The 17,583-nt window shown below is 47.1% G+C and overlaps 1 protein-coding gene across 2 annotated transcripts; it reads right to left on the bottom strand.

Annotated features, from left to right (window-relative positions):
• Nucleotides 1–216: 216 nt before the first annotated feature.
• On the bottom strand, nt 217–17,532 carry FAF2 (Fas associated factor family member 2). 2 transcript variants are annotated; one of them, XM_072873743.1, is made up of 12 exons: nt 16,721–17,532; nt 13,203–13,290; nt 9,397–9,465; nt 8,829–8,963; nt 7,462–7,538; nt 6,164–6,302; nt 4,740–4,825; nt 4,569–4,660; nt 2,928–3,105; nt 1,831–2,002; nt 1,469–1,612; nt 217–993 (listed from the first exon to the last, which is right to left on the bottom strand). In XM_072873743.1, exons 3-12 carry the CDS (start codon nt 9,442–9,444, stop codon nt 811–813), a joined length of 1,254 nt encoding a protein of 417 aa, XP_072729844.1. In that variant the 5' UTR covers nt 9,445–9,465; nt 13,203–13,290; nt 16,721–17,532; the 3' UTR covers nt 217–810. The 2 variants fall into 2 exon arrangements, with proteins under 2 accessions (XP_072729844.1, XP_072729843.1); XM_072873742.1 differs by lacking the exon at nt 13,203–13,290.
• Nucleotides 17,533–17,583: the final 51 nt, after the last annotated feature.

Below are 17,583 nucleotides of genomic sequence, written 5' to 3'. Positions count from 1 at the left end.
CAGCCCCAGCACTGCCTTCACCCATGGTGTGCATGCTCTTGTTCGTCTTACACCAGCAGCTCCACTAGCACAAAATTACCCATTTGAGGGCAGAAGTGTACCCACAGTGCTGCGAGCAGTAACTTACTGTAGAGCCACAGCAGCTAGAACCCCCTCCCCAGTGCTCGGTTGTGGCAGGGGGCAGAGGCAGAAAGCATTGGCACAGACATGCTAGAGGCAGAGTTTATTACACTACGCAGGCTAAGAACCCTGGGCAAGACCCCACACGGGTAAGAATTGAACCAGCTCTTTATCAAAAAGTTAATACTATAGTCAACCCCATTCTCCTTTGGTCATTACAAAGCAAGAGAAATATTAAAAGAAAGATATTTATACACAGAGGGAAGCTGAAGAAATTCTGTCCAGCCCTTCCCCCCCACCCCACTCCCAGCACATTCAGGTACCCAGTCTTCTGGCTGTCAGGAGCAGCAGAGTATCAAATCTTCACAAGATGTCAGGTGGTTGGGGTTTTATTATTATTGTTGTCAATAAAAGCAATAATTACGGAGAGCTGCCATTCCTGTTCCTCCCCAGGGAGGGCGGAGGGGCAACACCAGCTCCCCTCCCTCTCTGCCCTCCAAGTATAGGGGATGGCTGTGTACATAGGTGTGTGAGGACGTGCACACACTTCCTCTTGCCAGTGCACACACACAGCACAGCTGGCACAGGCAATATGGTCTCTGATCCCTCGTTTGTACGCAGTCTTAAAAAAAATATTGTATTATAATAATAATATGAATTTCTTTCCATTTTGTGTCTTCTGGAAAAGTGTCAATCGTCCGTGAGGTCCTGCACAAAGAGGACTTCCGTGTGGCTGAGTCCGGCCTCCTGCAGCGTGGGTGGGTTGGGCCACTCCTCTGTAGGGAGGCAGGGCAGGACACGGCGAGGGAAGTTGGCCTCAATCTGGAACTTTTCAGGGCTTTCTTTCAAGGAGAACAAGAAGTCATGGATCACCTGGGAAAGAAGCACAGAAATAACTGCCAGCTGCAGGAACAACGACACAGCCAGACTGCATCCATGGCATCTCACAGGGGGAAGGTTACCAAATTTGCACCATCATTGCATTGTAGACACAAGACAGCCATTTTCTTAGCATGCATGAAACTGGACTTGTCACAGCATACTTGGGGAGTCCAGACACTGTTTCTGGCTCTTCCTACACTCTTATTTAATAGGGAGCAACAAGTCTCAGCTTTTCAGGAGAAGAAAAAGTTTCTCTTTTCTTTTTCCTCTAATCTCCCTCTTCTAAGCTGGTGGGTCCAGGCCCCAAGACACCCTCCTTACCCAGGAAAAACTCTGCCTGCTAAGGCTCTCAGCAAAGGTCACCATTTGGCAAAGTCCAATGGAACCAAAGCTTTGCTGAGCCACCTGGAGAATCTCTTGACCCTCTTCTACTCTGGGATGCCCATCAGCTCTGCCCCAAGCTCACCGTCAATGACTGTGTGAAGTGGAATCGCCGCTCCACTCTGGAATCGTTAGGCAGCTTGAAAATGATCTTAACGCTCTCTGGATCATCAGGATGTGGTTCAGGAGGAAGGCATTCGGACTTCCGCTCCTTCTCCTCCTGCAGCGTCTGCAAAGTAAGGAGGGAGCAGGAGCAATGGGCATCCACTGAACTGACCTTTATGCTTGTCCCTTGCAGCACAGCTGCTCCAGGAGGCTGAGGACACTCAAGCCCTGAGCAAGACAAGCAGCTCCACTCTGACAAGAAAGCCTTACTGCAGGCACTGCTCCTACACATGAGCACCCGACAGGGCTCAGCAGCCTCTCCAGCGGTCAGTTTGCTCTCACCTGTCGCCGCCTCTCCTCTGCTAGTTTTTGCTGCTGCACTTCCTCCTCCTTCTTCTTCTTCCTCTCCCGTTCTTCCTTCTTCTTGCGCTCCTTTTCCTGGTCCGCACGCAAGGATGCCAGATATGCCTCATCCTGCTGCTGCCTCAGAACTTGGGTTTGGTTCCTCTCTTCCCTGCAAATGTAAGCAGGGAGCAGTCAGGGCTAGCAGGCCCTAAAGTGAAGGCATGGCAGACCTGAGGGTGCAGGTACAGCCTCAAACTCGTAGGAGCACACACATCAGGTAATGACTCATTTAGAGTACCACGAGTTCCTAAAAGCAAGCCAAGTCTCCACAGTCCCTAGCACACAAACTTTCCCTAGGTTGAGTGGAAGTGAACTGAACACAAAAGACTTCTCACCCACTGCAGCTTGAGAGTGGACAGATAGCACATAAGCAGTGCCCAGGATTTCTGCCTCGTACTTGAGACTCTTCACAGTTTTATCTCCTTCAGGTAATTCCTTGCACATTTCCAAAAACAGAGGCATCAAAATGTGTTACTGGGTCCCCCCCAGAGACCATGGGGCAGAGAAGGGGCAGACAGAAGACCAGAAGGTGGCATCCTACATCAGACACAGCCTGCAAATCCCTACAGAGTTGTCACAGACTGGAGCTTGTGCTCGCAAGGCACCACCAATGACACAGTCAGAATTCAGGACAGCCAGCCCAGGCAGCAGCACTCGCTCACCGACTGGCTGTGGACGCCAGCTCTCCTCCTGCCTGCAATGCCTTCACTCCCACTTGGCTCCTACCGGCTATTGTCCAAGCTTTACCTGCAAAGCTCCAGCACACTAAGGGTGTGCTCCAACTGCAGAAAACATTAGAGCACTCACACCCACCTTTCAGTAGTGGGCTTGTGTGGGCAACACATCCAGCCCCCTGGCTACAGGGTGGCCTGAAATTACAGACCAATGATCCCACTGGGAGAGCCCATGGGCTGTGTTACAGAACAGGAGATGCTGAGCTACCTGCCTACATATGGTGTCTGAAGGGAGGAAGGAGGCAGAGCAGAGCCTGCCTCCACAAAGTCTGCATTACTGGAGCTCAGGTCCCATCATACCTTTCCAGGCGTTCAGATACCAGGTACGTCTGATTAGCATCCATGATGAACATCAGTTGATTAATGAGGTCATCAGCCTGGATGAGGCCTTCTAGCCGCCCAACTACCGTCATTCTGCGATCCTTCAGCATGATCACGGCCAGGAATGGGTATGTGTTCTCTCGCAGAGCCTGGGAGACTGGGAAACAGGCACAAACATCACCATAACTGCCCCATCCAGAAGGGTCAGCAAGGGGTACAGCACAAACACTTTCCATCACCAAGGGCCTAGGAAAGCAGCTTCCACAGACACTATCTCTTCCAAGGCAGAAAAGGCCTCAGGCTCCATTTTGTCAAACTAAGCCCTATAAATTAGCAAAGGGAGGAAGTGGCTTGGAGCATAGACACTGAGGGGAAAAAACAAGCTTTCAAGTAACAAAAAAGGTTCTTAAATTCAAGCAGGAAAGAAGTAAATTGCTCTGAATATCCATTCAGAATGGAAGAAAAAGCCCTGGGTTTAAACTGCATGAAGCAAAACACAGGTCAAGCACAGGGAAACACTTGCTAAGATGATTAAGGATGGCTAGACTGTGGAAGATACTGTCACGGGGAAAATGGCAGAGTGTCCATCCTGGACATTTCCAAACAAAATTAGGTTGTTGCTGCCAGAGGCAGGCTCTGTCTTGAGGCAGGGAATGGAGCACATCAGGGGCTTTTAAGTTACTGTTCACCTATGGCTGCTGACCACCTCCTCAAAACATGCATGGCACATCACACAGCTTGGAGCTGTCATTATCAATGGAGCCCTCCAAACTAAATCAGAGCACCCCATGGATTAAATGAAAGGCCACAATTCCTTCCAGCTCTGCTATCTAGGCTGTGACTCCAAAGCATTGCAGCAATAAAACAGCAATAAGTAAAAGTATGTGTCCTTAGAAAGCCATTCTTTCAAGGTGTCAATAGCTGGTAGCTGAACTATGAAGCCAAGAACAACCTGGATTTAGTACCAGAACTCCTGGCCTCTCCTGCCATGAAACAGGGTCGGTCAGAAGCAACACAGAAGGCACAAACAGAACTTTGGGAAAAGGCTCCATTTGCAGCAAAAATCTACCAAAATGCTGGCAGGCCAGGTATCAACAGCTCTGGAAAGACAGTACTTAAAAGGACCTCACTGTGGACTTTTGAGGAGACAGAGAGACTGGGTATGTAGTAAAGATGACTGCCTCAGAAAGGGAAAAAAATGCACCTAACAAGCACTCCTGGCCTCAGGTGTAATACGAGCCAGTGTTAAGGGCACAGCTAGTTAGATACTTGCTTCTGCACTCAGTTTAACCCTCAGCACACACCCACCAAAATCCCATTAACAAGGCCCTTTTCAGTGGGCAGCCTGAATGCCCGCAGCAAAGAGTGCACAACTAGGACTGCCCAGAAACATATGGAACAGCAGAGGTAAAGAGCAGAAGGTATTTCCCTGGCATCCAAACAGGCCCTCTGAGATACCACACAGAAACCAACAGGTATTTCCCCATGCAATCCTGAAATCTCTTGTCTGCTTGCACAAAAACCAACAGCGTGTTTCACACACGCAAAATTGTCAAAGAGCATCTGGCTTGTTCCAGAGACAGAAGGGGGATAGGTAAAGCCCAGGAGGGACACACTCACCTCTGTATCCCTCTGGTTTATTGGTTGAGCAAGCCCAGAAGAGCATTCTAGTGTTTATGAGGGTGATCACCTCAGGTACGCACAGTGTATTGCTAGGGATAAGAAGAGAGCGTGTGAATGAAGCTGCATTTAAAGTGCAAAGATAACTATTTGGAAGACTTTCCTACCTACCGGCAGAATTCATCTGTGTCTTGGTGGTCATCTCCATGAAGATAAACCAACAGGAAGCGCAGCTCCCGCTTGGCATCATTCAGTGCCTTGGCATAAGAGCAGAGGAGGTAAAGTTACAGGGTCTCTAGGCAAGGGGAAAGCAGCACCCACAAGACTTGTGTGACACAGCTCAGCAGCATTTACCTGGGCCATTACTCTGCCACTAGCGTGGTTTTAATGAAGCAGCAGTGGAGGATGAACCTGTCAGAACTTCTGACTAAACCCTCATTTAAGGGGTCTACAATGGTTTTCTTTCACACTCCTTTCAGGATGTGGCTTTGGAGAACACTGAAGTCAGAACGAAGCCAGGTAGGCAACTGCACGGATTGACACCCCCCACCGCCCTGCCAGACTCAGCTGGCAGTGAAGAGCCCTCCTTCATCCCTCAGACTCACAGCAGCCAAGACTGAGCTTTCCACTCTAGCCTGTACAGGACACAATCTTCAGACCACATCAAATGAAAACACTACTAAAAAAAGATAACTCAATAATGCTGCAGGCCCCAACAAAACAAAACACAAAAACACCCCAACAACAAAAAAAGTTTTTGCATCTACAGTCTCTGGATTCCACCCATCCAAGAGCATTTCTTAACAAGACCACAGGATAACTGCACAATAGGCTCCCTGTTTTACTGGCGCTGAGTTTTGGTAGCCTAACCATTCCGTGGTTATTTAAGTTTGGATTCCAGGCAAGACAGAGGGGCCTAGAAGAGCTGCAGAGGTGACAAGCTCCATCACTGTGCAGCATGGAACAGATACAGACTGCACATTCTTCTCTGGCACTCGGAAAGCAGTGCTGATCCAACTGTCTGCTGGGACACACTGCAGGAGGCCCCTTCCCTTGACTAGGACAAGAGAAGCTGCCGAAGAGGCAGTACCCATTGGGACGCCCCTCTTTTACAGGGAGCACCATCAGCCCAGATCTAAAATATGGAACTATCGCCTCCCATAATTTCTTCAGGGGCTCCCTCTCTCAATTTTGAGGTCCTGCACCAAGTTCTGGAGTTGCATTATAATACAAGCCCAGGCAGTCAATCCCAATTTGGGGAACAGAAGGACACTCTGGCATACCACATCAATTTATAAAAACAAAGGCAGGATTACAAAGAATAGCTGTTGGCTACAGAGCCATACAGACGGTCGAGGAACAGTCAGAGCGGCTTTGCTTTCCAACTTTGCAGGCTTGGCACATCATCAAGCCTGGCAGACACTGGTTTTCTAATATGCTTGTTCACTAGCTCTCCATTACCCTGTTGGAGAGTTTGGGGACAAACGCCGGGCTTTTAGATGAAAAGTGATTTTGCCATGTAGGCCCTGATACCATCTGGCAAAATCCTCACTCTCCATCTCCCCAGGATCTATGCACCAACATGTGACACTGACCTGGCTGTAAGTTCCCTGGTAGAAGACAGGGTGTATCCTCCCATATTTTTCCTCAAACATATGAATAAATGAAAGAATGTCACCCACTGGGTCAGTGACCCGACTACGAGGATCAGGGCGTATAAAACGCAGAGCAAACCTAGGAAGGAAGCAAAGGACACTGGAAATTCAGCTTACTGACTTTCTGAAGAACAGGTTTTCTTTTCCACAGTCACTGGTATTCATAAGGAGGAAAAAAGTCACAGCTGAGACCCTTGAACATTTATAATCACAACCTAAACTGTCACCTGCTCCAAACTGATACCATTGCTACAGAAACCCCCCAGTCAAATATTATCTCATACCAGCCATGAGCAAGTATCTGAATTCTGTGTGATTAACAGTTTCGACTTCCTCTGAAGCATCAGGCATAAGCCACACCAACAGTATGAGGTTTGAGGAATTTAGTCAAAGACAGGCTGTTAAAAGCCACACAGTTTTGTCCAGATAACTTTGAAAACTGCATTTCTGCTATTCCAAGACTAACAATTCCAGAGTGCAAAGAGCTGCAGAAAGAGAACATTACACTACAAGTCCAATGAAGACAGAAGAAACAGTCATTCCTCTGGGGCTGAAAAAGCTTAACTGCAAGGCAGATATCAATGTTGTTTAGTTCTATTGATGCATAGAAGATACGCTGAACTTTGGAAAAGTCTGGGTGGGGGGGTGGGGGGAAGTAATACAACACGGGAAACTGCCAAAACAATGCAGATGGCAGAACTGCTAGATATTTACCCACTTTTCAACATTCCCTTTGCTCTCTAGCCATGCTGTAAGGAGGCAAGATGAACTACCCCTTCAGGGCAGTAAAGGGAGAAGAGGCAACAGACACCAAAGAGGAAAAAGCAGAGGCGTTTACAGTTTGGGTTTTGCCAAGTAACATACAGGGATTAGGGCAGGTTAACCTGCAGCCCAGCCCAATGGGACATTATTTTAATGAAGTTGTTTGTCCAAGAATACCGGAGAGTTTGACACTGTTTTGCATCCCCTTTGCGTGGTACTCAAACTGTAAAGCCGCCTGGAGTTAGGACTCCAATTAAATATTTCATTTACAGAGCTGCAAGATGCTTATTTTCTCTGCAATAAGATCTATTTCTTACTAAACCATGTAAGAACTTTACAAGGCTACAGATAAAGCCAGGTGAGCAAATAAATGGAATATCTGCCTTAAAGATCTAAGTGACAGAGGTACAGCCAAATCTAAGCTAGAGTGTGTCTTGATGCAGTCAATACATGAGTCAGCACAAAAAAGTACTTACCTAAATATATCAAGTAATGTGTAATAGGTAAATCGGAATGGAAGCATTATGAAGTAGTAACCCCATCCTAATAGGCCCTGCAATTACAAACAAAGAATTAGAACAGTCACCACCCCAGGAACAGGCCTGCTAAAGTGAAGTATCCACCAGCATCAAGCACACAGGCACACATGGGAGCATCAGTGCTCTAACCACTGCAGAAATGTTCAGCAATATTTCATGCTTCGGACATGTCAAATCAAATTCAGGTGACTAACATGGTTCATTCAGAATTCAGTGTGACACATCTGAAAATCAGCATCACTGACTATTCAAGCAGCAATGCTTTTGCTCTGTGCTAATTTTCTTAACTGTACAAAGGGATTAACAGCACTGAGTCTTACAGGTGCTCATGCAAATTTGGTTGTGAAACATTAATGCAAGTAATTGATACTGTATTCAAGTTAATATACATTTTAGGCGGACTCTAAAAAGAAAAAATATTATCACTTTGCCATAAGGAGGGGACAGTCCATTGTTCCAACTGAACTGATCAAAAAGCTTTCCTATGCCACAGCAAGACATTTTATGACACCAAGAAGGTTGTCTCATACTGTGAATCACAGCATGGAGAAAATATCCACAGTAGTAACAGAGGCTGAAGGAACAGTTCAACATTTTGTTTTCAGAAGATAAAATATTTAGAAAGGAGATAACAGCATACAGAGAAAACAATTCCTTTCCCTGCTTGCAAGTTCTGTTGTTCACAAATGTTGTGGTTTAGCCCCAGTCAGCAACTAAGCACCACACAGCTGCCCACTCACTCCCCTCCCCCGGTGGGATGGGGGAGAGAATCTGAAGAGCACAAGTAAGAAAACTCGTGGGCTGAGATAAGAACAGTTTAATAATTGAAATAGTAATTTAAAAAATTGTAATGAAAAGGAAAATAACAAGAGAAGAAGAGAGAGAAGCAAAACTCGGGGAAAAACAACAAACCCCCCCCCCCCAAAAACAAGTGATGCAACGGCTCACTGCCTGTCAACTGACACCCAGCCAGTCCCCGAGCAGGAATCGATCACTGCCCCCCAGTTTATATACTGAGCGTGATATCATATGGTATGAACACCCCTTTGGCCAGTTTGGCTGTGCCCCCTCCCAGCTTCTTGTGCACCTGGCAGAGCATGGGAAGCTGAAGAGTCCTTGACTAGTGTAAGCACGACTTAACAACAACCGGAACATCAGTGTGTTATCAACAGCATTCTCATACTAAATCCAAAACACAACACTATATCTGCTACTAGGAAGAAAATTAACTCTATCCCTGCTGAAACCAGGACAACAAAGAGTCACCCAACAAGCAGGACAAAATCCACTGTAAGATAACTTGCCCTGGGCTGTGGCCTTGAGACAATGTAGCTGTAGATCCTGTGGTCGGCTGTATTGACCTGCAATGGCCGCGATGGAGGAGGATTAAAGACACTTGGGACACCCTCTTGCTCATTCAGTCGGTCCTGTACAGCTGCCTTTGACACGAAAAAGAGCAAAGGGAAGTTTCAGACATTTAAGGATGGCAGAAAAGATCTTTATTATACTTTGGACACTAACAGTAGGTATTATTTGTCCACAGCCCCAGAGCACTGGATAAGCACAACTCATTACAAACCGTAACCATCAATACTCTCTTCTGTATGGAAAGCCTTCTCCATGGCAGCCTGCACACACGCACTACGGGAAGTTACACAACGTGCCAGTCAAGCAATTGTTCATAGCCATAACAACTCTGCTGCGTACTTCTGAAACCAGCTCTCCAGATGCATCAAGATACTGTTATAAAAAGCTACTAGTGTAAATTCAGAGGTTAACAGATTAACTCTTACTGGTAGCACCCCACCCACCCGAGTACTCTGTTTAATCCAGGTACTTGGAAACCTCTACAAATCTTATTTGCAGTGGTACCTCTATGTTCCAGTTGTGCTGCTCCAGTGTGTGACGACATTGGTCCATGGACTCTATGCCAGTCAAGTCCTAAAGAAGGAGAATAAAAGCAGATGAGTGCCAGGGAGGTGCGGTATTTTTACTGTTCTTTGCAACACGTGAGCACAGACAGGAGTTACTGCAACACATTAAAAAAAAAGTGTTGTGGTGAAGTGCTCTACTCTCAGTTTAAGAGCAGAGCAACCTGAGCCAACCCAAATCCATAAACACCCAGGAGGCCTCAAACAGGCCTTTGCACTCTTCCAGCACTAGGCAATTCTCAGCAGTGCCCAACGTCTGTTACTACGACTGCACTCAGCCCAGTCAAGAGTCTAACATAATACTGCCCACAAGTTTCACTCTGAAGGATATGCCAGGCTGATGCCCTCAAATGTCACCTCAAAGCATCAACTTAAAAGACAGGCCAAGTATTTCTGACAACCCAAGATGACCATTACTTCACTCACTGCAAGCATAAACAGAAACTAAAACCAAAATGAGCCAGGAACTAATGAAGGTAGTGTTTTCCAGCATCACGGGGGATTCTATAGTAAAAAAAAAAACCAGTCCAACACAGACAGGAACCAAACCAGAAAACATAGTCCAAACACACCAGCAGACCTCAAAGCCACTGGGCTCTCATATCAATGTTTGGGAAGGCGTTATTTTAGCCCCGTGCCAATCAGAACTTCTGCACAAGAGATCAAACAACAGTATTTGTTATTACAGGAAGCCACGTCAGCACCTCTTGAATGGAGACAACCTTTGACAGGGATGTTCACTTCAGCACGGTGCCACAGAAACACATCTCTCCCCACAACACTCGCTGTAAGGTGTTTGAACAGACATTTCAGGGTTGTATGCCACACCTATCAACAGAGCCGAAACACACACTTTCAAAGGACAGCATAAAGCCACAAATGTACTGCTGCTACCCTTTTAACAATCCTTTGAATCAGTCAGTGAAAAATCATTACAGGTGACAGAATTAACAATGCTGGGAATTTTGAAGGAAACTACTGTTATTTTAAAATTAAGAGGAATAAAAAGTTGTGGGGTTTTTTTTTTTTTATAACTGGGCTACAGAAAGCCAAGAAAACAGTTATACTTCAGAAACAATTATTTAGCTTGGATACAAGATAGCAGAAGCAATGACAATAGGCATCACAAGCAGTGTAACAAATTCAACATAAATGCCGGCAATATAAGGAGACCATTGAAATACAACAGTTTCTCCAGCAAGGTCATTCTTAACAAGAGAACTCCACAGATTCTTAATGCTTCATGCTCTCACCTGGTGGACTTCTCTCCAGACACCTCCCCAGCCAGCTGGTGTAACACTACAGAGGGTGCACCTTCCTTGGTGGCTCAGGGACAGAGTTGAGAAGCGAAACAGGCTGCTTTCCCACCAGACTGCTACACACTGTGACAGGTGGAGCCTGCTGACCTACAGAGGTTGTGCGAGCTGAACTACACCAGAGCCTTGCCTGTCCTCTGCCTGCCAGATCCACACACTCTTCTCTGCAGCACCTGAGAAGATCTCAGCCATGCACAAGTTTGGCAAAAGAGCAGGGAACTTTTGCTCCCTGTGCCTGTCATGCAACAGAGCATAGCTTTTCTGCAGGAGGCAGCCTATGATGATTGCAAACACAGAGCAGTGACTTGATATAAATCCTTGTGTGCAGTTTCGATTACACCTTGTGATCCAATCCATTGTTAGCAATCCTATTTAATTCTGCTCGTCATCTCCCTCATTTCTTGCTTCATTTAAAAGCCCCTGAGGCAGTCTTGACAAGCTGACCATTTAAGAATGCACTGAATTGTTTTTTTACTGGAGAAGGATGGTGCACTATTCCCTTCCCTGCCCCCATTCATACATTCCACATGCTATTTCCACCCAAGTTGCACTGTGGACAAATGCCCTATTCAATCTCTGGGCTCAGTTCAAAGTTTTGAGCATTTCTTGGCTTCTCTCATGAAGTCTCCACAAATCTCTACCTTCTCTCCAGTCTACTGGCTAAAAATCATTGTTTCATTCTGCTGTACAGAACTGGACTGTTCAAAGCATTGCCAACATTAACTATGTGATTGCAATCGCTTAGAAAAAAGCACTTCAAGTCACTGCCCAGTAGTGTATAAATATATATTAAAAAGTAAGTCTGCAGCAAGCCTTGCAAGGGAGCACTACAGAATTGACTTTCATAGAAGAAATGAAGCTCAGTGAACTCCACTGTTGCTGCCAGAATACCTTCGTTTATCACTCAGCTTCACAACCTAGTGTTTTAGTTTAACTATCTTTCTTTAAAGATGTACTTCACTGAGTAAAATTTAGGTTTTGTATTCTGATTTTTTTTTTTACCCAAACTCCTAAAGAAGGCACTTAATCATCCTTTTTAGAAGGACATCTTAAAAGGCACCTGCAATTTACTCAATTATTTGATTTTACAATGGAGTCACAATGTCTGTATTTCAAAGCCTTGAAAGTCTTCTGACCACCATTCCTTAACACTCTGGAAATTCTGCTGGTGTTTGCAAAATTTACAAGATTCAGAAACTCATTCACACCTTTGTCTCTAAAGGTCTGGATTATCACTCAGCACTAATAACAGGGTTTCATGACTGAACAGTACCTCCTTTTAAAATTATGCAAACCCTTTAGCAGTTTTAGGTCAGAAAGCAGCACCAAAGTAACAGCCATGCAGAACTATCAACAAACATTTAAATAGCACTGAATCACTGCAGCATTTACGAGACCCACTGAGCTCCACAGAGACAGACTACAGGCCAGCTAACTTCACCCCCTCCCGACCATCATTACAGTGACAGGCACACTGCTGGTCAGATTTCAGTCTTCTACAACAGCACTTCTCTGTGGAGGTGAATCTACTTTTTTTTTTTTTTAGCATCTAATACAGTTGCTCTCAACACAAACCAGAAGTGACAAAACCACCCCAGCAGCACCATGCCTAGCGCTCCCACCACTCTTCTGATCAATGAAGCTGCATAATTAAACATTGCAGGAAAAAGAAACTGCCTGTGTAAAGGCAGCTTTTAAAACTGAACACCTTTTTGAATGTTATTTTGACATGCTCCGTAAGACAGACACACTACAGTTCCAGGATCTTCTGGAAGACATGTATGGGTTCAGAACGACTTGCACTCAATGTAAGGAACTGCAGGAAGACAGTTCAACTGTCAGTTTAGACAACACTTGCTGGTAAACACCGATACTGTTCATCATCACTTCCAATGACCATTTATACTGTTATCTCACTACCTTCTATGGCCACTGCTTCGCCTTAGTCACAGAAACAGGTTAGAAACTTGAAACGCCACATCATTTCCACTGCACCAGTTACATTTCTGGTGAATCTCATGGCTAGCTGCAAACTGCTTTGTTCACATGCCAGACAAACGAGCATGTTCTTAATATCATTAAGGCTAAGAGAACAAACTGTATCTTCAAATCAGTCACTAACTGCTAGTTTCCTACTCTGTAATCTCTCATTAGCTGCCTCAAAGAGCATATATTTTACAGAGACATAGTAAGTAATAAAAAGATAAGGCTCCCTGCCGTTAAAGTTAATCCCATTAAACTAGCACCCTCAAACCTTCAAATAAATGTAGATCTAAGCTCAAGACAGTGGATAATATTTAGAAAACAAAATATTAAAGTACCACAAATACCAGGAAAGTTCAACACTGCCTTCTCAAACACCACTCAAAGCAGAGCACTATCCTAAAACATACCGAAGCTGCCGCTGGGTATAATTATTTGCACCTCTCACCTTTGAGCCTGCTCAGAATGCTAAAATCTTCTCACTGCTGAAGTAGCGGAAAGTGCAATTCCACGCTTCAAAGGCAGAAGGAATACCCCTGCGTGGACAAAGGTTGCAAACTGGACTTAGGAAAGTGTTCCCTCTGCAGACACACTCATATGTTGAAACACAGCATAAAAGATGCAAATCCACAGGACTGTAACTGGCAGTGCTCTTAATTCCCAACCCACTGCCAAATTCCAGAGAATTATGTTTCCAAGGGTAAAGAACATCTGACTTCAAGCAGCAAAAAAGCATTTCCCAAGAGAGTTTCTCTTTGCACATTACAGCAAATGCCTTTATGAGGGTTTTGATTGATATGCAATACACTGAGTAGGAAAGATGCCTTGAGTTTCTTGTTTCCTCCTTCCTCTTTAAATTAGAGATGTTTTCAGTCCTGAGCATTTTGTTTTCCCCAGTTGAAGTTAGAGATGGTATTGTGAGTGCTAACTTTTTCCTTTGCAAATAACAATCCATTACTTTACATTAGCATATTATAACATTAGACATCAGCCCAAGTGTAATGGGTACAGATCAATAACAAGATCCTACAAAAGCTGCTCTGCTGTTTCTTCCATCTCCCAAATGGAACTGTATCTCCACAGCTTTAAGCTGTTCACATCAAGTTTCTCTCTACAGATGTCAAGACAGCCAAGTCTTGACAGATTAAAAATGTAGATGCTTTTATTCCTTTACATTAGCCAATGCTTCGGCAGTAAACAGGAGGCTGAAAGTGTGCAAGAGTGCTTTGTTGTTTTTATTTCAAGTCTCCTGATTATCTCTCCATATTGGTACTTTTTTTTTTTACTCCATTAACCCACCATAGCAGGGTGGCAGAGAACTGTCCTATTCCAGCCCTGTCAGTAGGAAGAGAACTGCTACTTTCACCATTCTGCCCGCAAAGCTGTTTATATGAGCACTACCAAGACACATCAAGCAAACATCAGTGGAATTAATGCAAAGCATGTATTCAAACTGTAACCCTGACAGCTTGGGCCACAAACAGGACAGCAGGCATTCACTTCTCTACCTTGGAAGGAGCAATTTCCAGCAGAAGTAGGATAAACAGTGTAGGGCAACAGCATCTTCACCCAGAACAGCTGTTTGTTGGGTGAATGGCAGTCTACAGCTCTTGCTCATTGCTCCCCTTCTGGCTCTCCATTTAACTGTAACACTACTGAAGGCCTTCTGCTATCGCTTACCTCATCTTTGTTATCCCCACTCCCTTCTTTCCTAGTCCACCCTCCTGCTTTATTCACATTGCAGTAGCATGCCACCTTCTGTGGAAGTACAATGCTCTGCCACCACAGAATATTGTACAAATTACATATGATAGTGCATCACAACAAAAGTGTGAAGTTATCTTTGAAAACATGTAAGTGTTCCCTGTGAAGACAGCAGGAATTCCTGAAAGGTTTACAAGCTAACTGTAGCAGTGTTTTTCATCAATAGCAATGTACAAATGATTTTAGTGAGACTTAGCCATCCTCTCCAAACAGTAAATGCTATTTAACAGAGTCCAGCTAAAGGAAACAAAACAAAAAAATCTTTTCCAGGTGGACTGATTTACTCCATCTCATTTCAAAGAAACAAGCAGGACTGCACACCTGAGCCCCTTTCAGCCAGGCATTAAGTACCAAAGGAGAAGGACTCACCAGTGAAGTCTGTCACTGGCCCAGCCCTGGTGAAAAGCTAATCCCATATACCCCAGGGGACTGAAGAATGAGAGGATCCTGGTATCAAAGCCTTCTGGACTACAGCTTTCACGTCAGGTTCTTGACAGTAGCTGTCTTCTAAAGGAAAAATTTCTCCCATTTACAGTCTAAGGCACATTTCCCTCCACTCCAGGGCTCAACAGGAAGCTGGACTAAAACCTGAATCCCTCCTGACTCCTTCTCCTTCCCCTCCAGCCCCCAGCCTGCTGTCCATGGCAACACCAGGTAGCATTAGGAAACAGGATTCTTTAGTTTCACAGCTGCCCACAGGGTTTTGAAAATAGCAACCGGGACACTGATGAGTGCAGCTGGTCCTATCTGTCCAGATTCAGTAGATTAATAAGTACCACAACATCTTACAGCAAGAGAATGGGAGCTGGAGGACAGCTTTTGCACATATATACATGCAGCATAAAGCAATGGCTTAAAACTCATACTTACCAGGAAAATGGTAGCATTGAGAAAGCAACTGTTAACACTGCTCTGCCTCCTTTGTCTGTAAGTTAAGATTGCCCAACCAGCTTAATTTGCAGTAAAGATTTAGAGGGGATATCTGTAAAAAAGTCTCCTCATAGCTATAGTCACAGAGAAAGACTGCAGTACATTAATTACTTCAGGAGGTTACCTCTGAGCCAGGGGGATTCTGGCTCAGAGGTAAAGGCTTGGCAAATATCTGCGTGGAACAAAGAGGAACACCTGCACCTATCTCACCTGTGGAAGGCAGAGCTGGATGCCTCTGAAGTCCCTTTAAGCCCTCTAATTCCACAGTTACATCACACCAAAAGATGCAAAGCACAGCCTTAAAAAATGAATATGAAGCAACAAAATCTGACAAAACACTCTTGAAAGAAAATGTTGTATTTGTAAAAGAACTCTGCAATCCAAGGAACACCACATGACACCCTATAAGAGACAAACCCAAGACACCTGAAGATAATTTTCATTGGCCAGCCTGTTTAATTACTTCTCATTGAGCAGCCCTAATTATTTCAACTCCACAGCACTGTTTTCTACCCAAAAAGCCACATCTACAGATTTTTTTTTAATTATTCAGCTGCTGCACAGCCCCAAAGCCCTGGCAAACCAAAGGTTAAGCAACCCAGCCCATGTTATGCAGCAGACAGCAAGATTAGATCATTACAATCCCCAGTGGCCTCCCCCCAGTAGGCATTATCCAACAGTGAGGGTTAGAAACAATTTTCTGACAAACCACATCACGTAGAAACCCACTAGCTCACCCTCCCAAGACGCCAGGAAAGGTTCTCCCATTCACCGCTAACGACAAGAAAGGGAGTTTTTCAGACTACCTAATTAAAATGGCCGGGACTTACCAAGGAGTTTTTCCCCGTACGGAGTTTATGGGGTTTATTCAGCAGTCACTTCCTACCTCCCCAATTAGCGATGACAGAACACCCTTCCTAATGATGCGCTTGGGGCACGCATAGTGCCAGCCGGCCCCTCAGCGAGGCCCCAGCCCTGGAGAGCCCGAAGCCCGACGAGCCCAAGCCCCACACAAGAGCTTCACTCGCCCCCGCGGGGAGCGCCCTTACCCCCACCAGGACCGGGACTACCGGATTCTCTCCTCTCGCCCCCCACTCAGGCCCAGCCCGACACCCCCGCACCGGCTCTCAGTGAGCCCCGTACCCCCCGGCCCGACGCAGGCCGGCAGGACCCCAGCGGGCAGGCCCGGCCCGGCCCAGCCCGGCCCGTTCCGTGCCCGCGCGCCGCCTCCTCCGCTCCCGCCGGCCGGCACGGGCCCCCCCGACGCGGCACCTGGAACTGCAGCAGCTTCTCGGTCTGCTCCGCCGTCAGCTCCCGCTCCTCAGGCGCCGCCATTTTGCTGCCGCCTCTGACCCGCCGCTCCGTCACTCTCCGGAACTGACGTCTCCCACCCGCACTTCCGCCCCGGCTCCAGGGCGCGCGCGCGCGCGAGGCGCCGCTACGAAGCCAATGGCCGTTTATCGGCCGCAACCGGAAATGCTTGACCGCGTTCCGGAGAAAGCCGAAGTGCTCTCAGACCTATCCGGAAATCCCCGAATCTCATCGACGGGGCTCGCCGCTCTCGGGTGTTCCCAATGGGTGCACGAAGAGTTCCGAAATATGCCGAAAGCTGCTCGGACGTTTCCGGAGCTGGAAGGGGGCGGGAGGGGGGTGGTTGCCTTCGGCTGTGGGAGCGGGTCGCGCGAGTCGGGGCCTGGAGCTCCGGGCGGGCCGCGGCGGGAGGGGGGACGTGGGTCGGAGTCCCTTGGGAGCGGGTTGGGCTGCCTGTCACCGGGGCGGCCCGTCCGCCACCGGGTGGGTCCTACCCGGCCACCTCCCGTCCCGCCGGGTCGGCCGTCCACCGGCGGCGGCTCCACCCAAGATGGCGGCCGCGGCGGGCGCCAGCCAAGATGGTGGCTGTGAGGGGCCGCCCGCTCCCGCCCCGGAGAGCTACGAGTGCGCGCGTGGGTGGGGAGGGTGCCCTGGGACCACGGGCCTGCGAGCCCGGGGGGAGGCGGCCGAGCAGCTGCGGCCCCCCATGCCCGCGGTGGGGCCGCGCCTGGCCCGCACCGGCTCCGGCCGGCAGCGGCGATGCGGCTCGCGGGCTGCGGCTCGCCCCCGGCCGGCGGCCTGGCGATGCGCCGGGAGGCGGGGAA

The sequence above is a fragment of the Ciconia boyciana genome, chromosome 9, assembly GCF_034638445.1.
Source record: "Ciconia boyciana chromosome 9, ASM3463844v1, whole genome shotgun sequence".
Taxonomy (NCBI): domain Eukaryota; kingdom Metazoa; phylum Chordata; class Aves; order Ciconiiformes; family Ciconiidae; genus Ciconia; species Ciconia boyciana.
Note: the sequence above shows the minus strand (reverse complement) of the source record. Positions and strands in the feature narration are given on the sequence as shown.

Bases quoted from the DNA above. Each gene is read 5' to 3' on its own strand.
- FAF2 (XM_072873742.1), bottom strand. From the start codon at position 16,783: ATGGCGGCGCCTGAGGAGCGGGAGCTGACGGCGGAGCAGACCGAGAAG. The intron at 8,964-9,396 runs GTACCACTGCAA...TTCGTGTCAAAG, and splicing joins AGCACAACTGGAACATAGAG to GCAGCTGTACAGGACCGACT. The intron at 4,826-6,163 runs GTCAGTGTCACA...TCTTATGCCAAG, and splicing joins ACCAGGGAACTTACAGCCAG to GCACTGAATGATGCCAAGCG.